At 41.9% G+C, this 25226-nt stretch overlaps 1 protein-coding gene and 1 long non-coding RNA gene across 2 annotated transcripts; both read right to left on the reverse strand.

Moving 5' to 3' along the window:
• Nucleotides 1-345: 345 nt before the first annotated feature.
• LOC135368619 (uncharacterized) lies at nucleotides 346-1851 on the reverse strand. Its single transcript, XR_010414831.1, has 3 exons — nucleotides 1751-1851; nucleotides 1115-1167; nucleotides 346-467 (listed from the first exon to the last, which is right to left on the reverse strand). It is a non-coding gene; the product is annotated as an uncharacterized LOC135368619 (long non-coding RNA).
• Nucleotides 1852-17876: 16025 nt separating this feature from the next.
• LOC135384763 (uncharacterized) lies at nucleotides 17877-18347 on the reverse strand. The gene has a single exon (XM_064613950.1). It carries the CDS (start codon nucleotides 18345-18347, stop codon nucleotides 17877-17879), a length of 471 nt encoding a protein of 156 aa, XP_064470020.1.
• Between the last annotated feature and the right edge of the window lie 6879 nt (nucleotides 18348-25226).

Here is a 25226-nt window from a genome sequence, read left to right on the forward strand (position 1 = left end):
TCATCCCACAAACGGCCCAGGGATATTCCTCTATGGATATTCAATATCCCCCCTGCATTCCAGAAATGTCCGTGGGTTGGCATATGCATGTCCCAGTGGTAGCCCTTTGGACATTCCCAGCAATATCCCACGAATGTGTCACGTGGATGTTAATGGCCCTTAATGTACCTACCGTTATTTGATGTGTCCGCACCACCAGACAGTGCTCGGTGCACAAGTCCCAGGCGTTTCGTACATTTCGGTGCATTTCTCGAGCGCCACGCAGACTAGCACACACATGAGGACAAATGATGAGTGTAATAAAAAAGTGCCAGCCGAATCGAGTCAGTGTGTAGTGGTCTGGCAAATTTTATTTACTACGTCCAACTTTCAATTACACTCAGTTTGCGTGCCGGAGGTATGACTGGATGACACTCTCTACCTCGAAAGCGTTTACTTCTCGGAGCCTTCTGTTTCCCTCACCGCATCTGAGATATGAAAAGAGAGAGAGAAAAAAGCATGTCTGTACATACGTATACATGTGGGTTGTCGTTTTTATCCGATTTTTAAACACATAGGTGCTGAAAGCTGCACAGGTACCATTTCTTGCAGTTTCTTCACACATGAAATACGGCACCTGCCAAATTACGTCAAACTGAGGCAAACCTAAAGGCAAAACAACCTGTGTTGAGTGCAGGGAGAACTGCCTAGAACGATCATACGCTGTAACGCAATAATTCGCGCCCGTACTCGAAACTGTTATACAGACCGACTACAAAAACCATGCCTGTGCAGTTTTCGTACCTGTTTCATACAGATTCGATATTATTGTGTAAAAGAGAATGCAACCTACTTTGAATATTTAGCACAATCGTGCTATTGCTTAGCTTTCAAACATCCTGACGGAAAGGAGCAGGAAGTTCTTAAAGCGAAAATGATACCAACAAACAATAACAATAAAACAGTAAGAAATATTACTGACAATGCAATGCCACCACTACTGGCTTCATAGGAGGTCAGCAAGAGACGCCGTAACGAATGAGGCTGCACAGTCGATATAAGAGCATATCTAACTATGAAGCATTTCGGTATTTGTGAAAAAGTTCATATGGGAAGCACAGACGGCAATGCTTACGCTTATTAACGCCAGCCGTCACTTGTTCCAGTAAGGACCGCACCCAGAAACGCCTACAAGAGAGGTATATTTGAGAATTCACTTCCTGTTGTAGCCACACAAGCCACAACAAGCGTCAGTGTGTACTGGAGATCTGAAAACGAAACAGCGCTTGCGGGCTGGGCACACACTATATGCATATATAGTGTGTGCGTTCATAGTGCGTCTCCATTTCACACCTATCGCATTCAATCGCATAAGGGACCGCACCCAGAAACGCCTACAAGAGATGTATATTTGAGAATTAATTTGCTGTTGTAGCCACACAAACAACACAACAGCAAGCGTCGTGTGTACCTCTAGACGAAACCGCGTTTGCGTTCATAGTGCGTCTCCAATTCACACCCATTGCCTTGAATTGCGGAACGCAATATCACTGTGTTAGTTACTACGTTATTACCCAGCAGTAAACCCGCACTGACTCTACCTCATAAGGACACAGTATTTCTTCGCTAGCATTCCTATAGCGGCAGAAGATTGTTTGAAAATTGACACTCTGAACAATGTGGTTACGCCTTTGTGTAAACAAACACTGCATTTGCTTTCTAAGGCTCTGTATCTGTGCGTCATGTATACGATATAGTATGGAATACTTACTTTCACGAAAGACGAAACCTCTGCCTTTGCGTCGTAATAAAGCAAGCAGTCCAACAGCCGCGTCCACTCCCGCGTTTCACATCAACCAGCTTTCAACTGACTGAACTGCGTCTTGACTTGGCTTCGTCGCCGAACAGGCAACCGCCGTTCGTCTTCCGGCTCGAAAATTGTCATGTGACTACCTCCAGCGCGAACCAGGCTCCCACAGCTCCCCATAGAGCCCATAGTTTGAGATAATTCAGGCAACATTGGACATGCAACCAATGAAAATGAACTATGATGCCTACCTTTCGGCCAATCAGGAGTCTCTCAGTTTGGCTCGCCTTTCGGCCCGGTACTGGCCAGTACTGGCTACCATCGGCTTTTACTTTTACTGGTTTTCATGCCCGACGATTGTTATTCCGTATTCCAGAACAACTAGGCAAATTTTTTGACAAAATACACATTTATTTGAAACATCGTACTGATTCAATAGTTTGACACAAATATTCACCGTGGCTACAGAGTCCAAATCGTTGACCAAGTTCGAACTCGAAAAACACACACACACTCTAGTCCCAGAAGTGAGCGACGCTCACACGATTTCACGGTGAGCATCTCCTTTCGTTGGTTGCAGTGCGAAGGTTTCAACGAAGCGGGCAATGCTTGTCGCACGGACACCGAATCCGCCGAATCCTGTCTCCGTTGTGAGTGTGACTGCATTTGAAAATGCGACGGCGCTCACAAGTGTTCCTCAGGCGTCAGCTCACCACTGCATTCCAGTTCTGAACTCGAGAGACTGTTCGTACGTAGGATACTTGTGTCGGGGAAACATCACAACACGCGCTGAGTCACTTTGACAAACAAATAAATCTGGGACTTCTCTTTGAACAATGCCATCATACCGTGGTGTCAACTGACATCGTCGAGATGCGAGACGCCGGTGCCACTTCTCTCCCTTCTCTTCTCGTAACTGCCCGCCAGACAGGCAGCCCGCGAAAGAATGCTCTTTTGAAACGTTGCCAACCAATAGCGGAGCGCGCAATGTCCTTCGGCCAATGGGTATCAACTATGATGCCTGACGGAGTAATACCACGTGTTTATGACGTGCAAACATTTTTTTTAGAGCCGCGAAGAGGGGGAGCTGCGGGGGCCTGGCGCGAACCCCACCACTTGCCCCTCGACATTTCCTTCCCCCACAGGAATGAAAGGCCCGACCGCGGCGTTCACGGTGCATTTTTTGGACATATCTTTGTGGATGCTACCGGAAATGCCGTCTTCGGCAATCTTCGAACATTCTTTGGATATATCTTTGCGGGCCTTCACATGGAATGCCGGCTTCGGCAATCTCTGGATATTGTTTGGACATATAAATTTTGTCGTGGTTGTCTGGGATGTCGCAAACGGATTCCTTCGTCTCAAAGAAAGTGCCGTGCCTGTCTGTATTCAACTACACAGCGCATGCCATCCCTATTCCAGCGGCAGTTGCAACAATGCAGGAGAGCAACGGCGATTGCAGCAGTGCTTCAAATGTTGAGGATGTTGATGTACAGGTGTGCAGTGCCACAAACAGTCCCGGACGGGAAGCACTTTTCGAAGAACCGGAACAGATGGAATCCGAAGAATCTAGAAATCAGAACTGCAGCTGCAACAAAGGTAGCATTGTGGACTCGCTAAGAGAGCTTGCGGATAAAGACGCAGAAATTCAAAATTTACGACGTGAGTTGTTTCTGGCGAAGGAACACGCTCGGCGGACACTTGAGGAGAAGCAGAAGCTCGAGTTAGAACTCATGAAGCTGGAGAAAGAACACGATGGCTGTCCCAAAAGATACGACGTAGATTCGCTCTGCACCTCAGATGAAAGGACTCAGTTTTACACTGGACTGCCAAGCTTAGATATATTTGATGCGCTGCACGAGTTTCTCGACCCAGGAGAAAATGGCTGCAACATCTTGAGGCAGAAAAAGCAAGGGCAGACACCACCACAGATAGCATGTGGTAGGATGAGAAAACTCTCAAGAAGGAGTGAGCTATTTCTTGTTCTGGTTAGGCTACGCCTTGGGCTGTTCGAGCAGGATCTTGCAGAGCGCTTTGGAATCTCCCAGTCGACAGTGTCTCGCATCTGCACATCGTGGTTAAACTTCATGTATGTGAAGCTAGGAAAGTTGCCACTCTGGCAGTCTCGCTCTGTGGTGCACCAAACGCTGCCCAAGGTCTTTCTGGAGAAGTATCCAACCACAAGGGTCATTCTGGACGCGACCGAGATTCGGAGTGAAGTAGCAATTAAGTTCATTAGGTCTCCAGTCGAGCACCCATTCAACGTATAAAAGTGCAAACACTTTCAAAGGACTTGTTGGAATAGCACCAAATGGGCTTGTGAGCTTTGTGTCGGAACTTTTTACAGGGTGCACGTCTGACAGAGAGTGTGTCATAAGGAGTGGATTCCTTGATCTGCCCTTCGAAGATGGCGACTCTGTCATGGCAGATAAGGGTTTTACAATTGCTGATATTCTACAGAGAAAGAATGTGCACTTAAACATTCCCCCGTTTCTTCGTAATGAACAATTCTCTGCAGCGCAAGTGCATGAAACGAAAGATATACCTTCCTTGCGTATCCATGTTGAACGACGAATCCAGCGCATAAAGACCTTCCATATTTTCGACAGAGTTGTGCCACTAAGCCTTGGGCCTGTGTTGAACCAAATGTGGACAGTTGCTGTTATTTTGACTAACTTTCAGGGTCCTTTGCTCAGTGAAGATAGCAACTAAGCTTATTAGGCAAGAGCCACAAAATAGTGTACATTGAGACCACACAAGATCATTTCTTTCGCTCATGATCACAGTTGTGTTGTGTCGTAAAGCCACGAATTATTATTATTCAATGGCCGTTTTGAAATCAAGACGACAACCATTTCTTTCGCTCATGATCACAGTTGTGTTGTGTCGTAAAGCCACGAATTATTATTATTCAATGGCCGTTTTGAAATCAAGACGACAACCATTTCTTTCGCTCATGATCATAGTTGTGTTGTGACGTAAAGCCACGAATTATTATTATTCAATGGCCTTTTTGAAATCAAGACGACAACCACTTCTTTCGCTCATGATCATAGTTGTGTTGTGACGTAAAGCCACGAATTATTATTATTCAATGGCCGTTTTGAAATCAAGACGACAACCATTTCTTTCGCTCATGATCATAGTTGTGTTGTGACGTAAAGCCACGAATTATTATTATTCAATGGCCTTTTTGAAATCAAGACGACAACCACTTCTTTCGCTCATGATCATAGTTGTGTTGTGACGTAAAGCCACGAATTATTATTATTCAATGGCCTTTTTGAAATCAAGACGACAACCATTTCTTTCGCTCATGATCATAGTTGTGTTGTGACGTAAAGCCACGAATTATTATTATTCAATGGCCTTTTTGAAATCAAGACGACAACCATTTCTTTCGCTCATGATCATAGTTGTGTTGTGACGTAAAGCCACGAATTATTATTATTCAATGGCCTTTTTGAAATCAAGACGACAACCATTTCTTTCGCTCATGATCATAGTTGTGTTGTGACGTAAAGCCACGATTTATTATTATTCAATGGCCTTTTTGAAATCAAGACGACAACCATTTCTTTCGCTCATGATCACAGTTGTGTTGTGTCGTAAAGCCACGAATTATTATTATTCAATGGCCTTTTTGAAATCAAGACGACAACCATTTCTTTCGCTCATGATCACAGTTGTGTTGTGTCGTAAAGCCACGAATTATTATTATTCAATGGCCGTTTTGAAATCAAGACGACAACCATTTCTTTCGCTCATGATCATAGTTGTGTTGTGACGTCAAGCCACGAATTATTATTATTCAATGGCCTTTTTGAAATCAAGACGACAACCACTTCTTTCGCTCATGATCATAGTTGTGTTGTGACGTAAAGCCACGAATTATTATTATTCAATGGCCTTTTTGAAATCAAGACGACAACCATTTCTTTCGCTCATGATCATAGTTGTGTTGTGACGTAAAGCCACGAATTATTATTATTCAATGGCCTTTTTGAAATCAAGACGACAACCATTTCTTTCGCTCATGATCACAGTTGTGTTGTGTCGTAAAGCCACGAATTATTATTATTCAATGGCCTTTTTGAAATCAAGACGACAACCATTTCTTTCGCTCATGATCACAGTTGTGTTGTGTCGTAAAGCCACGAATTATTATTATTCAATGGCCGTTTTGAAATCAAGACGACAACCATTTCTTTCGCTCATGATCATAGTTGTGTTGTGACGTAAAGCCACGAATTATTATTATTCAATGGCCTTTTTGAAATCAAGACGACAACCACTTCTTTCGCTCATGATCATAGTTGTGTTGTGACGTAAAGCCACGAATTATTATTATTCAATGGCCTTTTTGAAATCAAGACGACAACCATTTCTTTCACTCATGATCATAGTTGTGTTGTGACATAAAGCCACGAATTATTATTATTCAATGGCCTTTTTTAAATCAAGACGACAACCACTTCTTTCGCTCATGATCATAGTTGTGTTGTGACGTAAAGCCACGAATTATTATTATTCAATGACCTTTTTGAAATCAAGACGACAACCATTTCTTTCGCTCATGATCATAGTTGTGTTGCGACGTAAAGCCACGAATTATTATTATTCAATGGCATTTTTGAAATCAAGACGACAACCATTTCTTTCGCTCATGATCATAGTTGTGTTGTGACGTAAAGCCACGAATTATTATTATTCAATGGCCTTTTTGAAATCAAGACGACAACCATTTCTTTCGCTCATGATCATAGTTGTGTTGTGACGTAAAGCCACGAATTATTATTATTCCATGGCCTTTTTGAAATCAATACGACAACCATTTCTTTCGCTCATGATCATAGTTGTGTTGTGACGTAAAGCCACGAATTATTATTATTCGATGGCCTTTTTGAAATCAAGACGACAACCATTTCTTTCGCTCATGATCATAGTTGTGTTGTGACGTAAAGCCACGAATTATTATTATTCAATGGCCTTTTTGAAATCAAGACGACAACCATTTCTTTCGCTCATGATCATAGTTGTTTTGTGACGTAAAGCCACGATTTATTATTATTCGATGGCCTTTTTGAAATCAATACGACAACCATTTCTTTCGCTCATGATCATAGTTGTGTTGTGATGTAATGCCACGAATTATTATTATTCAATGGCCTTTTTGAAATCAAGACGACAACCATTTCTTTCGCTCATGATCATAGTTGTGTTGTGACGTAAAGCCACGATTTATTATTATTCAATGGCCTTTTTGAAATCAAGACGACAACCATTTCTTTCGCTCATGATCATAGTTGTGTTGTGACGTAAAGCCACGAATTATTATTATTCAATGGCCTTTTTGAAATCAAGACGACAACCATTTCTTTCGCTCATGATCACAGTTGTGTTGTGTCGTAAAGCCACGAATTATTATTATTCAATGGCCGTTTTGAAATCAAGACGACAACCATTTCTTTCGCTCATGATCACAGTTGTGTTGTGTCGTAAAGCCACGAATTATTATTATTCAATGGCCGTTTTGAAATCAAGACGACAACCATTTCTTTCGCTCATGATCATAGTTGTGTTGTGACGTAAAGCCACGAATTATTATTATTCAATGGCCTTTTTGAAATCAAGACGACAACCACTTCTTTCGCTCATGATCATAGTTGTGTTGTGACGTAAAGCCACGAATTATTATTATTCAATGGCCGTTTTGAAATCAAGACGACAACCATTTCTTTCGCTCATGATCATAGTTGTGTTGTGACGTAAAGCCACGAATTATTATTATTCAATGGCCTTTTTGAAATCAAGACGACAACCACTTCTTTCGCTCATGATCATAGTTGTGTTGTGACGTAAAGCCACGAATTATTATTATTCAATGGCCTTTTTGAAATCAAGACGACAACCATTTCTTTCGCTCATGATCATAGTTGTGTTGTGACGTAAAGCCACGAATTATTATTATTCAATGGCCTTTTTGAAATCAAGACGACAACCATTTCTTTCGCTCATGATCATAGTTGTGTTGTGACGTAAAGCCACGATTTATTATTATTCAATGGCCTTTTTGAAATCAAGACGACAACCATTTCTTTCGCTCATGATCATAGTTGTGTTGTGTCGTAAAGCCACGAATTATTATTATTCAATGGCCTTTTTGAAATCAAGACGACAACCATTTCTTTCGCTCATGATCACAGTTGTGTTGTGTCGTAAAGCCACGAATTATTATTATTCAATGGCCGTTTTGAAATCAACACGACAACCATTTCTTTCGCTCATGATCATAGTTGTGTTGTGACGTCAAGCCACGAATTATTATTATTCAATGGCCTTTTTGAAATCAAGACGACAACCACTTCTTTCGCTCATGATCATAGTTGTGTTGTGACGTAAAGCCACGAATTATTATTATTCAATGGCCTTTTTGAAATCAAGACGACAACCATTTCTTTCGCTCATGATCATAGTTGTGTTGTGACGTAAAGCCACGAATTATTATTATTCAATGGCCTTTTTGAAATCAAGACGACAACCATTTCTTTCGCTCATGATCACAGTTGTGTTGTGTCGTAAAGGCACGAATTATTATTATTCAATGGCCTTTTTGAAATCAAGACGACAACCATTTCTTTCGCTCATGATCACAGTTGTGTTGTGTCGTAAAGCCACGAATTATTATTATTCAATGGCCGTTTTGAAATCAAGACGACAACCATTTCTTTCGCTCATGATCATAGTTGTGTTGTGACGTAAAGCCACGAATTATTATTATTCAATGGCCTTTTTGAAATCAAGACGACAACCACTTCTTTCGCTCATGATCATAGTTGTGTTGTGACGTAAAGCCACGAATTATTATTATTCAATGGCCTTTTTGAAATCAAGACGACAACCATTTCTTTCACTCATGATCATAGTTGTGTTGTGACGTAAAGCCACGAATTATTATTATTCAATGGCCTTTTTGAAATCAAGACGACAACCATTTCTTTCGCTCATGATCACAGTTGTGTTGTGTCGTAAAGCCACGAATTATTATTATTCAATGGCCGTTTTGAAATCAAGACGACAACCATTTCTTTCGCTCATGATCATAGTTGTGTTGTGACGTAAAGCCACGAATTATTATTATTCAATGGCCTTTTTTAAATCAAGACGACAACCACTTCTTTCGCTCATGATCATAGTTGTGTTGTGACGTAAAGCCACGAATTATTATTATTCAATGACCTTTTTGAAATCAAGACGACAACCATTTCTTTCGCTCATGATCATAGTTGTGTTGCGACGTAAAGCCACGAATTATTATTATTCAATGGCATTTTTGAAATCAAGACGACAACCATTTCTTTCGCTCATGATCATAGTTGTGTTGTGACGTAAAGCCACGAATTATTATTATTCAATGGCCTTTTTGAAATCAAGACGACAACCATTTCTTTCGCTCATGATCATAGTTGTGTTGTGACGTAAAGCCACGAATTATTATTTTTCAATGGCCTTTTTGAAATCAAGACGACAACCATTTCTTTCGCTCATGATCATAGTTGTGTTGCGACGTAAAGCCACGAATTATTATTATTCAATGGCCTTTTTGAAATCAATACGACAACCATTTCTTTCGCTCATGATCATAGTTGTGTTGTGACGTAAAGCCACGAATTATTATTATTCAATGGCCTTTTTGAAATCAAGACGACAACCATTTCTTTCGCTCATGATCATAGTTGTGTTGTGACGTAAAGCCACGATTTATTATTATTCGATGGCCTTTTTGAAATCAAGACGACAACCATTTCTTTCGCTCATGATCATAGTTGTGTTGTGACGTAAAGCCACGAATTATTATTATTCAATGGCCTTTTTGAAATCAAGACGACAACCATTTCTTTCGCTCATGATCACAGTTGTGTTGTGTCGTAAAGCCACGAATTATTATTATTCAATGGCCGTTTTGAAATCAAGACGACAACCATTTCTTTCGCTCATGATCATAGTTGTGTTGTGACGTAAAGCCACGAATTATTATTATTCAATGGCCTTTTTGAAATCAAGACGACAACCACTTCTTTCGCTCATGATCATAGTTGTGTTGTGACGTAAAGCCACGAATTATTATTATTCAATGGCCTTTTTGAAATCAAGACGACAACCATTTCTTTCGCTCATGATCATAGTTGTGTTGTGACGTAAAGCCACGAATTATTATTATTCAATGGCCTTTTTGAAATCAAGACGACAACCATTTCTTTCGCTCATGATCACAGTTGTGTTGTGTCGTAAAGCCACGAATTATTATTATTCAATGGCCGTTTTGAAATCAAGACGACAACCATTTCTTTCGCTCATGATCATAGTTGTGTTGTGACGTAAAGCCACGAATTATTATTATTCAATGGCCTTTTTTAAATCAAGACGACAACCACTTCTTTCGCTCATGATCATAGTTGTGTTGTGACGTAAAGCCACGAATTATTATTATTCAATGACCTTTTTGAAATCAAGACGACAACCATTTCTTTCGCTCATGATCATAGTTGTGTTGTGACGTAAAGCCACAAATTATTATTATTCAATGGCCTTTTTGAAATCAAGACGACAACCATTTCTTTCGCTCATGATCATAGTTGTGTTGCGACGTAAAGCCACGAATTATTATTATTCAATGGCCTTTTTGAAATCAAGACGACAACCATTTCTTTCGCTCATGATCATAGTTGTGTTGTGACGTAAAGCCACGAATTATTATTATTCAATGGCCTTTTTGAAATCAAGACGACAACCATTTCTTTCGCTCATGATCATAGTTGTGTTGTGACGTAAAGCCACGATTTATTATTATTCAATGGCCTTTTTGAAATCAAGACGACAACCATTTCTTTCACTCATGATCATAGTTGTGTTGTGACGTAAAGCCACGAATTATTATTATTCAATGGCCTTTTTGAAATCAAGACGACAACCATTTCTTTCGCTCATGATCATAGTTGTGTTGCGACGTAAAGCCACCAATTTTTATGTACTTGCTATACAGGATTTGGACATGATTGACAGTGCATTAAATTTTCATCAGCGTATTTCTGTGATAAATAAACTGAGATATTTGCATTTTACACACTTTTGTGTTGACCTCAATGAGTGATACCCAACACCAGACAGACCCAACACCATCTGCATAGAGGAAACACATTGTGCATGTCTAGAACCATGTATAAAACTTGCATGAAGAGAAATACAAAAAGTCAGGCAGAAATAAAGGTATTTTACTGACACAACATTGCACATATGTGCATTTTATAGGATATTCCTTCATTCCAGCAATGCAGCCAACTAGATTGGAGCAAAAGCCTCGGGTTGGGAGCTGACTATATTCCGAACAGATACTCTTCTTCTAATGGGTGCTGTTCCTATCATTGACATTGTATTTAAAGGGTTGGGGGACTCCATGTTAACACTTTCTTAGCACATAATCTCCCAATACTTTAAATACAGTGACAATGATGAGGGCAGTTCACAGTTGAAGAACAGTATCTCTTCGAAATATCGAAGGCCCCTGACCTGATGTTTTCCTTTTTTGAGCTGCATGTAAATCTGAACTGTATTTATGACATAAGACCATGGTAATATATCACAGACAACATGAACATGTGTCCCATACTGTACAAGATATCACAAGATATTGTGCTCGAATGACACACTGATGACGCACGATTAACAAGGAAGTAGGAAATCCCTAATAAATAATCACCCAGCTCTATTATGCTGGTTTTTTTTTTTCGTTAGGAAACAGCTGTCACAGCTGGAAATATTGCAAGATATATTCTAAATGATATTAATGTAGAGAACAGGTATCAAATTAGCTGTTACATCTCTGAAAACACCATCAAAGACGAGGAGATGAACTGATCCATGCAACAAACATTTAAAATATCACCAAAGAAACTGACAGAAGAAGAACATTTAAAATTACACAGAGGACACACTAAATAAATAAATAATAAACAACTAAAAGTACTACCAAAAAATATCACGGTGCAAACATTTTAGCTGTAGCCATCTATCAAAAATTGCACGAAATCTATCGACTTTGTTGTTGTAGACCTATCACTGGCAAACCTCCTCCAGCATATACAATATATTCAGTACGTAGAACAAAATACAAACATTAAACAGACTGTGTGGCCTGTTCTTTTCTTTGTGCTTGTGATGCCAAGTGAGGAAGCATAACATTGAAGTAGAAGGTCCCTAGGGATTCCTTAACAACTTTCCAGCGTCCCAAATCAAAGTAGATTCTCTCGACCGCTACCCACCTTTCCGAGCAAACAACAAAATCTCCCCACTCACAACCAGTCAAACCCATTTGTCCCAGTATTTCTAAATAGTACTCGTGATCCCTTTTTAGCTTTGGGTGCCCATGCTCATCGAAGCACAAGTATGGTACCTTGTCCTTGGCCAAAGAAGGCTCACTGTCTCGAAGTGAATAGGGGCACTTGATTTCAAGCACACCATGTGGTGTGTGCTCAGTTGGGTCGTACACAAATCTGTCCGGTGAGGCTCCAAGCCAAGGACAGCCTGGGTCAACAATGATGCCTGCTGGAGACAGCACTATATCATGCCCAACCCGTCTCATGAGATCCGCATAAGACTGTGCTGCAATGTCCTCATTTTTCCTTCCATACGCCACAGCCCGCACCTTGCAGAGATCACGTTGCGCAGTTAAGTTAGTCAAGCCCTTCTCTGTCCACGCGCTACGGTGTAAAACCTGGCCAAGTTTTGATGCAGTAAGGCGCCACCGTCTTGCAGAATGCCAGGCGTGACTGTTAGCCTGCTGACGGGTGTTTCTTTCGAGACATGTAGCCTCTTCCTTTGTGACAATGATGTCCTTGAAAGAGGGAAAAGTAGAAGCTTTAGATAACCAGCAAAGCAGCAAAAAGATGAAGGAATGAACTGAAGCAACGAACTGTATGATGCAGACCACATTTCTGTGTAAACATATCGACAGTTTGGAATATATATGAATTTCAAATAACTCAGGAGAAAGATGCTGTGGTGGTGCAACTGGTAGCGTCGCTGGCATCAACAACGTTTTCCAGAGTTATTTGAATTTTACTGTATCTTGGGCATAGTGGCTGATACATTTCATTAATACAGTACATAGAGCGCATAAGCAAAAGCATGTGCCATTTCATTACCTTCAATATATCTGCCTGGTACTTGTCTAGAAGTGCTGGCACTCTGTATGGGGTAACAGTGTCCGCAAACAATGTGACCTCTGTTGGCACGGCACTTCCAGCTGTTGCTGCTCTAATGTTCTGTGACCGCCACACTTCTCGACGTGCTGGCTTGTCGGACTGCTGGTACACCACTGGCGAACCCAGCGGAGCTGGACCAAACGTTGTTTCTGTCAACGGTACCTTTGCTCCTTCTTGAAGTATGAAACCAAAATGATGCCCTTTACTCGCCAGACGTTCGGCAAAGCCTTTCAATGCATTCTTGACAGCCTCCCCACTCTCGTCCTCAGCTCGTGGGTCAAATAGCCGAACAGATGTTGGTGTTGGCCTCCCTCCTTCTCGAGGCTTCCTCCACTCCACCTCTTGCACACTCAGTGGTCTCATTGCAGCTTTCCTTGGACGACGCCAACACTGTGGAAGGTCTGTACAGGAAATTTCAGGGGGAGCCTCGTCAAAACCCTTGATTCGTAGCAAGGACACTACACGGAGCAGGGAAAAGCTTTTGCATCGATACCACGGCTTCTAGAGAGAAAAAATAGCAACAAAACCACAAAAACACCATGCGTGGAGGCTGATGGTAAAATCCTTATATTTTTCAAGGCAAAATTACTTTTAAAAAGTGGATTTTTAAAATTTATTCTACGAAATTAACCTTCAACGTTGCAGACCTTGCAGACCAAACAACAGTAATCCAGGCATCTATTTCTCACCCCTTCCTCACTACTTGAGCGCCACTATCGGGGAAAAAAGGAAAAGTATACAAATTTTCGAGTTTATTATCTAAAAACTTCGTATTTTGGGGACGTATTTTACATCGTAACCACTAAATCAACATATATTACACAAAACAACAGCAATATTTCACAGAAAATCACACTTTTATAACATTTCTAACCATAGCGACAGTAAAGCAGACGACACATCTCGAGAAGCTCCGCAAATGTCCGCCATGAACCTCTTCACTCTCGGACGAATACTTACGGACACTGAAAAAACAGTGACATGGATTCACGACAAAGGATTGGTCCCTACCACCATGATGTGCCCCCGTTGTGGCCACCAGCGAGTGTCAAAGCCGTGCCAGCGCACTTTCGGTCGCTTTCGGTGCCGCCGCAACCACCCGGAATTTTGCCAGTCCACCACTATCGGGACCTGGTTTGAGAACATTCGATTGGCGCTCTCGACACATGGAATACGTGTTCACCACACCTAACCTAACCTCAGTCACGCCGGATCGCAGTCTACATGGGCCCTCTCGACACATGGAATACGTGTTCACCGGACCTAACCTAACCTCAGTCACGCCGGTTCGCAGTCTACATGGGCCCTCTCGACACATGGAATACGTGTTCACCGGACCTAACCTAACCTCAGTCACGCCGGATCGCAGTCTACATGGGCCCTCTCGACACATGGAATACGTGTTCACCGGACCTAACCTAACCTCAGTCACGCCGGATCGCAGTCTACATGGGCCCTCTCGACACATGGAATACGTGTTCACCGGACCTAACCTAACCTCAGTCACGCCGGATCGCAGTCTACATGGGCCCTCTCGACACATGGAATACGTGTTCACCGGACCTAACCTAACCTCAGTCACGCCGGATCGCAGTCTACATGGGCCCTCTCGACACATGGAATACGTGTTCACCAGACCTAACCTAACCTCAGTCACGCCGGATCGCAGTCTACATGGGCCCTCTCGACACATGGAATACGTGTTCACCAGACCTAACCTAACCTCAGTCACGCCGGATCGCAGTCTACATGGGCCCTCTCGACACATGGAATACGTGTTCACCAGACCTAACCTAACCTCAGTCACGCCGGATCGCAGTCTACATGGGCCCTCTCGACACATGGAATACGTGTTCACCAGACCTAACCTAACCTCAGTCACGCCGGATCGCAGTCTACATGGGCCCTCTCGACACATGGAATACGTGTTCACCAGACCTAACCTAACCTCAGTCACGCCGGATCGCAGTCTACATGGGCCCTCTCGACACATGGAATACGTGTTCACCAGACCTAACCTAACCTCAGTCACGCCGGATCGCAGTCTACATGGGCCCTCTCGACACATGGAATACGTGTTCACCAGACCTAACCTAACCTCAGTCACGCCGGATCGCAGTCTACATGGGCCCTCTCGACACATGGAATACGTGTTCACCAGACCTAACCTAACCTCAGTCACGCCGGATCGCAGTCTACATGAGCCCTCTCGACACATGGAATACGTGTTCACCAGACCTAACCTAACCTCAGTCACGCCGGATCACAGTCTACATGGGCCCTCTCGACACATGGAATACGTGTTCACCAGACCTAACCTAACCTCAGCCACACCCATTTCCTCTGATTCATTTGTGCCTCTGCTAATAACTTTCAATATTAAACTTTCAATACATTTCAATATTAAATGCTGCTAATAACGTTCAATAATAAATTTCAATATTATATTCAATACATTTCAATATTAAATGCTGTATTCCAGACATCTACAAACAAAGCACGCATGCAGTTTTCTGTTTTACATCACAGTTGGCCCTAGGAGCTCTAACTATTCTAATAACCCTGCTCTACCTTTCAATTTGAAAAGAAGATATTGCATTGAATCTCCGTATTCACACGTATCGTCTGGCAACAATGACCGTAGAGTACTCCTGCTAAACCTACATCCATCCGTGCGCTTTGGGATCGATGCAAAAGTACAGCCAAATTACTTTTAAAAAGTGGATTTTTAAAATTTATTCTACGAAATTAACCTTCAACGTTGCAGACCTTGCAGACCAAACAACAGTAATCCAGGCATCTATTTCTCACCCCTTCCTCACTACTTGAGCGCCACTATCGGGGAAAAAAGGAAAAGTATACAAATTTTCGAGTTTATTATCTAAAAACTTCGTATTTTGGGGACGTATTTTACATCGTAACCACTAAATCAACATATATTACACAAAACAACAGCAATATTTCACAGAAAATCACACTTTTATAACATTTCTAACCATAGCGACAGTAAAGCAGACGACACATCTCGAGAAGCTCCGCAAATGTCCGCCATGAACCTCTTCACTCTCGGACGAATACTTACGGACACTGAAAAAACAGTGACATGGATTCACGACAAAGGATTGGTCCCTACCACCATGATGTGCCCCCGTTGTGGCCACCAGCGAGTGTCAAAGCCGTGCCAGCGCACTTTCGGTCGCTTTCGGTGCCGCCGCAACCACCCGGAATTTTGCCAGTCCACCACTATCGGGACCTGGTTTGAGAACATTCGATTGGCGCTCTCGACACATGGAATACGTGTTCACCAGACCTAACCTAACCTCAGTCACGCCGGATCGCAGTCTACATGGGCCCTCTCGACACATGGAATACGTGTTCACCAGACCTAACCTAACCTCAGTCACGCCGGTTCGCAGTCTACATGGGCCCTCTCGACACATGGAATACGTGTTCACCGGACCTAACCTAACCTCAGTCACGCCGGATCGCAGTCTACATGGGCCCTCTCGACACATGGAATACGTGTTCACCGGACCTAACCTAACCTCAGTCACGCCGGATCGCAGTCTACATGGGCCCTCTCGACACATGGAATACGTGTTCACCGGACCTAACTTAACCTCAGTCACGCCGGATCGCAGTCTACATGGGCCCTCTCGACACATGGAATACGTGTTCACCGGACCTAACCTAACCTCAGTCACGCCGGATCGCATTCTACATGGGCCCTCTCGACACATGGAATACGTGTTCACCAGACCTAACCTAACCTCAGTCACGCCGGATCGCAGTCTACATGGGCCCTCTCGACACATGGAATACGTGTTCACCAGACCTAACCTAACCTCAGTCACGCCGGATCGCAGTCTACATGGGCCCTCTCGACACATGGAATACGTGTTCACCAGACCTAACCTAACCTCAGTCACGCCGGATCACAGTCTACATGGGCCCTCTCGACACATGGAATACGTGTTCACCAGACCTAACCTAACCTCAGCCACACCCATTTCCTCTGATTCATTTGTGCCTCTGCTAATAACTTTCAATATTAAACTTTCAATACATTTCAATATTAAATGCTGCTAATAACGTTCAATAATAAATTTCAATATTATATTCAATACATTTCAATATTAAATGCTGTATTCCAGACATCTACAAACAAAGCACGCATGCAGTTTTCTGTTTTACATCACAGTTGGCCCTAGGAGCTCTAACTATTCTAATAACCCTGCTCTACCTTTCAATTTGAAAAGAAGATATTGCATTGAATCTCCGTATTCACACGTATCGTCTGGCAACAATGACCGTAGCGTACTCCTGCTAAACCTACATCCATCCGTGCGCTTTGGGATCGATGCAAAAGTACAGCCTAATAATCTTTGATCGTCGTTTCAGTTATCAAAGGAACCGATGACAAATCCTTGGTCCAATTCTCATCGCCGCCAGGAATGCCCATTTGCGGCCGCGACATGTTTCGCATGGATGGCGCGGACGGGCCAGACTCGGCTTACGGTGGCTCGATTCGGCTCGACTATGGAAGTCAAGGGGTTGTCCGCATAATGGCGCAGCGTAATGGCGATAGCGATGGGTTGCACTATTTTGCATAGCCTCTATTGCGTGTGCGTGCAGGACTTGGACTGCGGGAGCGGGGATTTCGAAGGCTGGTTGTGACAAGATCGGTGAGCTTTTCGAGATCCGCACGCAACTTTGCCAGCTCGGACTGCTCGCTGGATATAGACGACAATGCCGGAGCTGACATGGGCAAGGACATGTTGTCCATAATTTTGTCGGCCAACTGTGCCAAGGCTTCTAGGGTAATGCCTTCAGTCAGTAATGGTCAGTATCAATCGAACGTTGGATGGGAGTCGTTGCAAGAAAAGCTCGCGCACGATGGAAGCATCGAGAGATGGCGCGCTATCGCCCAGAAGTTGTTGCATGCGCCTGAGGAGCTGCGACGGTTTTCGATCGCCTAATTCTCCCGAAGTAATCAGTTGCTGAAGGCGTCGTTGTTCAGAGGCTGTTGTCCTGCGGATAAGCTCCTCTTTGAGTCTGTCGTACGGGCCTGACGTGGGAGGGGTCATAATAATGTCGCGAACTTCTGCGGCCTCATTGGGGGACAAAGCTGACACGACGTAATGGAATTTGGTGAGCTGGCTGACGATTCCACGGGTTGCAAATTGTGACTCAATGTGGGCAAACCACAGAGCAGGGTCAGCGGGCCAGTATGGGGGAAGCTTCATGGAAACTGCGCTGAGACGAGATGCAGAAGAGTCACCTGAACTGGTGTTTTCCATGACGAGGTGGTAGCGGCTGTGCGAGATGTTCGAAATCCGGGTCACCAATTGAGGGAAAAGAATGAGGCCTGGCCGACGTAAGAGGAGAGGGGTTTTTATTTCGGGATCAGCGCGACCGGCTGGTCTGGACTGTGCGCTCAACGGAACTGATTGCCGAGCGTGGCGCGCGGTAGCGATGTTGATGAGGCTGGCCGCGTTGCGTCGGCATCGTCGTCACGACAAATCCAAGACAGTTGCATGTGTAAGCAGTCCGCTCTTGGATTTGCTTCTGTCCGAGATACGTTATCTCAAAGGGAACGCACGGACACGATCAGAATGATACTAGGGCTGCCTGTGAAATAGAATGGAAAGGGGAAGATATAACCCTTTTTCCTTGTCTGTTATTCTATTGGTTAAATTGCCATTTGCTTAGCAGCATATATGTGTATATTCCAGAGTCTGCTAATAAATATATCAGTTCAGAGCTAGCAGTCGCATTGTAGATGTCTCATCCTGTCCTTGGCTGCTTGTGTTTCACTATGGCCATGCTTCCTATTGCAAAAACAGAAAAAAAAAGACAATAGAAAAACACGAAAAGAGCGACCTAAAAAGCTGCCTGTTCTAGTGCTCACATGGAGGCAATGCAATGAGGTAACATGTTCCATTCATGAACTGTGCATAGTAGTACATATCACAACGGCAACCGATTATTCAGATTTTTATTGAAGTACTTTGTTTTTTGGAGCTTTGTTTGCGCAGGAGCTTTATTTGATTCCCCTCTTGAGATTCTTTAAGATTGCTGATGCTGTGCAGTTTGTTAATTTTGAAACTGTACTGTGCTGAGGTACAAAAAGATAATTGTCATATCTGCATTTGAGCACATAGGAATAATTTGTAAGTACTTTCCTTGTTGACATTAATATTTGCACCAGGTCACAACATTGTTGGTTGATAGAAAATGTAAATAAATATATTTATTTGCTTGCCAAACAATGCACAAATGTCTTCTTTTCTAGTGAGATATTCCCTGTTCACCAGACATAAATGTGGCAAAGTTAAAGGGGCACAATGATGGTAGAGTCTAGCGTTGCATTTTGCCACTTCACATATATTCACTGTTATTCGTGTGCACATGTAGGAATAGGAAGGTAGAACATGCGCATAAAAAATTTCGTATGCAGCCACACATATGGTTCAGAAGATTAATTAGATGATGTCCAAGCATATATAATTGTGCTTCATGTGCAATGGGTATGCTAACGGATTGCTTCCATGAAGTCTTTTTATTTATTTTTTATAAATTCTTTTTATAAATGTTATTTTTTATTTTATATAAATTTCATATTACATATTGTATACTTATATTTTTATAAATTTTATAAATTAAAAACTCAAGTTACACGGCCCCTGTAACAGTGTCCTTTGCAAATGGTTTGGTAACGTGTCTCTAACTGTAAAGGTAAGAGGCAATCGAGAATGCTGCAGACAAGGTTGCAACTTACATATTGCTTATCATGTCCTACATACAAAGTGATTTGTACAATAATTCCTGAGGACGGAATTAATTCCGAGGCTGGCGAGGCTTGGCCAGTGATGTCATCCAGGACGACAAGTCACACAATTGCCTCTAACACTTTTACACCCCATGGGCTGAGTTGTGAATTGAAAGAGCACTCTACAGAAGGATAAGGTGCACCTGATTTCTAGGATCTATGCTATGCCCTAACTCTTCAGACACCACATTTCTAAAAACACCATTTCTAAGTGGCAATATGTGCTCTGGTACTTCTTTTGCGTCTGCATAGTGTGCAACCACATGGCTACTGGAGCTTTCGTGTGCATGTTTTTGTCCGACGGTGCTCATTACAAACAATATCCAGATGTTAGACATAAAATGCAGTAGCTTGTAGCGTGCCACACAACGCAGTGTGACATGGGAGTGTGTGATGCAAAGAAAGCTTCTGGAAAATGCAGAGAATCTCACAAAAAGTTTAAAATGTGATTTGTATTTCGTTTTACGTCTCTCGTCGTTACATACCATCGTCGACGCTGTTGCACATTGATAAATCGTACGTAAAACTTGTCCCATAGCAGTATGCGGTTTCTTAAATACATAGCACAATTTTTTCCTGCAGGAACAAAACGCTGTCGGCATTTTCTTGCTAACACGGCTGTCGAAACGTCAGTCTCTACAATGGGCAAGTGCTGTAAAGGGGTTAACGCAGACGCGACTTAATACAAATTGTACGTGCTCACAAAACACAAACGACGAATTCCAGTCACAACATCGCCAACAACAACATTGGGATATCGGCATAGCTGATATTTAACTGTCAGATATTGGTTGCATAGATTTTGAGGAAATAATTTATTCTGATTGTGTCATAGATATTTAGTATAACGTGGAATCACCTAAAAATAGGTCACTATCTGGAAGTGTTGCTGCAGGTGAAATACAGCAAACGATTGCAGTATTCTGAATGAAATATCAAATGAGTTACTGCAAACGTGTTATCAAAAATCCCTCCCAATGATTCATTGTCACAGCCGACAGGCTGCTAACTTGCCGAATTGTTTTTGTGGACCTTGTAATCGAGATCTGACTCAGAACTGATCTTAACTTTTGTATATGAACACATAAGCTCAACATATTTTATATTCATAGTAAGCTTTGAGAACAACAATTACATAAAAAGAACAAGAAAAGTTTAATTTGTGGCATCTCTGCATAACTGGCTTTATGAATTCCCTACATGCCTGGTGTACGGTACTTGTGCTGTCCAAGGTGCCAGTGGAAGACGTTCACTCTAAAGTATCTTCTTCGACACTTCGGCGCAAGCCATGGGCACGAAGGAAATTGGGTGTGTGGATTAAACCACTGTATGAAATCTTTTTCATGATATTATGCGTATCGAAATCATGTTGCACACGGGCATCAGACTCTACTGGAAGAAGACACCGGAGCTGGCACAACAGAAGTCAACACAGACCCTCCAACAGACTATGACCGTGCAGCAGCAGCGTCTGTTCCCGAATCCCACATGCGTGAAGCCAGTGAAGTAGAGGAGAATGACCCTAGTGAATTTCAATTCTTCGTTAGCAAACCTCAAAAACTCCGCCATCAATCCCAGTGGCCCTTCCGACGTTGATGTGCAGATATTATTATAAATATTGTAGATTTGGCATACAAGTTCTTGCACCTTCAATTCCATAATTCGGACCATATCTCCGAATACGACCATGTCTAGGACGTACTGAAATGCAGTGATAATGGAATCGTTTCGCGGCTCTTCCTTTTCGAAGCAGTTTTTTATCACATCTTCCCATAACTTATGGTATCGAGTACAAAATCCGTCCATCTCTTCAATGTATAGCAATTGTCTGTTCTGTTTTCACGTGTGCCTCTACACTTAATTAAAAGCATATCTATGCTCATTTTATTGATTAAAAATTTGTTATCTGGTATAGAACGCTATTATTATCCACCTGCCATGAGAATTATGGATATTGACTTACAAAAAGATGTGATGAGTAAGAAAAAATGTGTGCTTTCAATGATTCTATATATAAGACCATGCTAGAACCCTCCCTTCCATAACTTGATGTTGGGCGTCGCCGGCTGTCATCACACTTTATCGTTTGAATCCACTAGTTAATCATGTTTATTCATTGAAAATGATAGTTTCTGTACGGATTCTGTGGTGTATTGACGCTGCTTTCTTAGAAATGATTCGTCTGAATTAATTATTGTTTTGTCTTTGTTTCAGGTGTTCACTTGATTGATATTCTATGAGTTGGGCATTATGTATGCATGATGTATTAATTGTGTCGTATTTGTTTCAATTGTTGACTCGATTGACATCAGTAAAAATAATCTCTGAGATGGGAATGCCTCGTGTTTCTGAGTTGTATTTTACATTTGATATTTCTGAGTGGTTTCTCTATATAGAACTTTCAAGCTATCACAAAAATGATGTCATTTAATTTTTTCTCGTTTTTTGAATGAGTATTGTTTCCATCGTTGAATACTTTGGACTTTCTCTACATGTTCAATAAAACATCGCCTATGTAGAAGCTTAGCCGACTTGTGATCCACTTTAACCAAAGACTTGCGTTTCAAGGAAAGGATACGAAACGGTAGTGATCGTGATCCCTGCGAATAATGCCGACATCTATTTGCGATGTGCAATAAATATATCGCCTTTGTACTATGTTATCTGACCTCGAGAGCGCCTCTTTGCTGGAAGAAGGAATATAGCCCCAACCCTTTGAGTGATAAAGCATGCCCAGTGCTTTGGTCGTATAGATAGAGACATACAGTCTCCCGGCCTTCAGGAAAAGAGTGAAAACCGAGATGAAAACACTGCATATTTTTTATGTCTTGGATACCTCCATCGAGGTTTGTAGTGTTTGTTAGAATGAAAATTGTATATTGTTCGATTAGATTAAGTCACGAAGACGATTTTATGATAGTTCCATGATATATTATTTTCCTATGTTGTTGTTTACGTGGCGTCGCTTAGAATGTTCCTCTGTTCTTCAGTGTTAAGTCTGTGCTATAGTGTAAAATTTGAAATATTTCTCCTTTTGATAGATTGATTAGCTATTATTTCCCTATGCGTTGGATGGTGCGCAGGTTTGGCTCTCTATTAATTGTAGCTGTTGATTGTGTTGTTTCCCATTATTCCCTTATGTCTATGTTGTTCACTTAATAAGAAATTTGTTAATTAAAAGTTGTGTAATGTTGGAATATGTAACTTAGATTCCCTACCAGACTCGAAATGTTCATAACTGTCACAAAACAGACGTATGCCTCCCGTCTTCAACAAGTCAGGGCAGATATTATTAGAGCTGGTTGTTCGCTAGGAGCGTGCTATGCAGTGAAGTTAATTTATTAATATATCTATTTTCTGTGTTGGATTCATAAATCAAAGTAAGGTTTGTAGTGTCTCTTAGAATGAAAATTGTGTGGTGTTGACTAGGTTAAGTCACGAGGATGATTTTATGATAGTTAAATGATAGATTATTCTCTTTCTTTGTTGTTTTGATTAAGAATATCTTCTTTGATTAAAGGTGGTGTTATGGATATTATTTCTTCTTGTGTTCGTGTCGTTCTTGTCGTTCGTGTCCCATGGTCTTCCAGGGTCTCTGCCGTTCACAATTAATTACATAAAACTATCGGAACTTCCCGCTATTGCAATGATGGTTCTCACGTATAGGAATATTAGACTTTTCATAATACAACTTGTAATTTTGATTGTAATCATATTGATTAAGAATATCTTCTTTGTAGTGGTATATATTTTATTTCCTCTTGTGTTCGTGTCGTTCTTATCGTTTGTGTTCCGTGATCTTCCAGGGTCTCTGCTGTTCAGAATTAATTACATACATCTATCCTCACCCGTCTTCAACAAATCAGGGTAGATATCATTAGAGCTGTTTGCTCGCTAGGAGCGTGCTGTGTGGTGAAGTTCATTTTCAACATATCTATTTTCTGTGCTGCATTCATAAAACAAAGTAAGGTTTGTAGTGTCTCTTAGAATGAAGATTGTAAAGTGTTCGATTAGATTGTGTCACGAGGATGATTTTATGATGGTTAAAATGATAGATTATTCTCCTCCTCCATTGTTTTCATTAGGAATATCTTCTTTGGTTAAATGTGGTGTTATAGATTTTATTGCCTATTGTGTTCGTGCCGTTCTTGTCGTTCGTGTCCCATGGTCTTCCAGGTTCTCTGCTGTCCACAATTAACTGCATACATCTATCGGCACTTGTAATTAAAGCTCCACTATGGTGGTCCCGTATAGGAATATTCGACTTTTTATAATAGAACTTGTAATTTTGATTGTAATCGTATTGATCAAGAATATCTTCTTTGTAGTGGTATAGATTTTATTTCCTCTTGTGCTCGTGTCGTTCTTGTCATTCGTGTCCCATGGTCTTCCATGGATTCAAGTATGGTTGTTGATATTAAAATGTGTCTTTTTCAGATTATCTGGTGTGGCCGCAGTATTGAATGTATTATTGAATGCGAATGTAGTTTCATATAATAATAAGTCATCTTTCCGGTCGTTGGTGCTGGGGGCTCTGTAATTGAGCAATTGGTAAGCAACTTGGTGAATGTTGATGTTTCCTTTCAGAATCTAAGAACTGGATATAGTTAATAAATTATGTATATTCTTTACATGTACTGTCTTATGTTTTTATTTCTTCTGTTACAGGTGGTGAAGGTTCTTTGGCTGGGTTTTTTTCCTTCACCTGATTGGCAGCACTATTAGCATTACAATTGGCACAATTCCCAGCACTATTGGCTTTAATAAATATATTTCAACTTGTACTTTTTGCATGCCTATGCATGTTATAACCTCGCGGACAACCCTCCGCACACGCGCCGTGCGGGAAAAAATACGCGAAGGACTCAGGGCAGGGCCCAGGGGTCCAGGTTGCTAACTGGACACCCCTAGAGTACGACACGACTGAATACTACTAATGTTATACTGGCTAGGTTTTTCTGCGGCTGTGATCCTTCAAAAGAGCATGCACTACATTACGGCTGCTGCAGAGAGGTATATACAGGGTGTCTCAGTTAAATCTCGGGCCAAATAATTCGCGAACCGGTGCACCAATCGAGGAACTTTCTTTTTTACAAGTATCTGTCCGATACCGCCTACACCCTGCGCACCGTGTGAATGAGTGGGAGGCGCTCATTATTTAAGTAAAAATTCAAATGAGTTTCGTGAAAAAACATAACTTCTAAAGCAGGGCGCCGTCGGCATTAAAATGGGTACTACCCCTTTTGGGACCTTCAGTGGATACCTTTTACAGAAACATCTGTCACCAAAGCGGGTCATTTGTTTCAGTAATTAATTGGTTTCGGTTTACATATTTTTGTCGCGGCTA

The sequence above is a fragment of the Ornithodoros turicata genome, chromosome 1 (genome assembly GCF_037126465.1).
Source record: "Ornithodoros turicata isolate Travis chromosome 1, ASM3712646v1, whole genome shotgun sequence".
Classification (NCBI taxonomy): Eukaryota; Metazoa; Arthropoda; class Arachnida; order Ixodida; family Argasidae; genus Ornithodoros; species Ornithodoros turicata.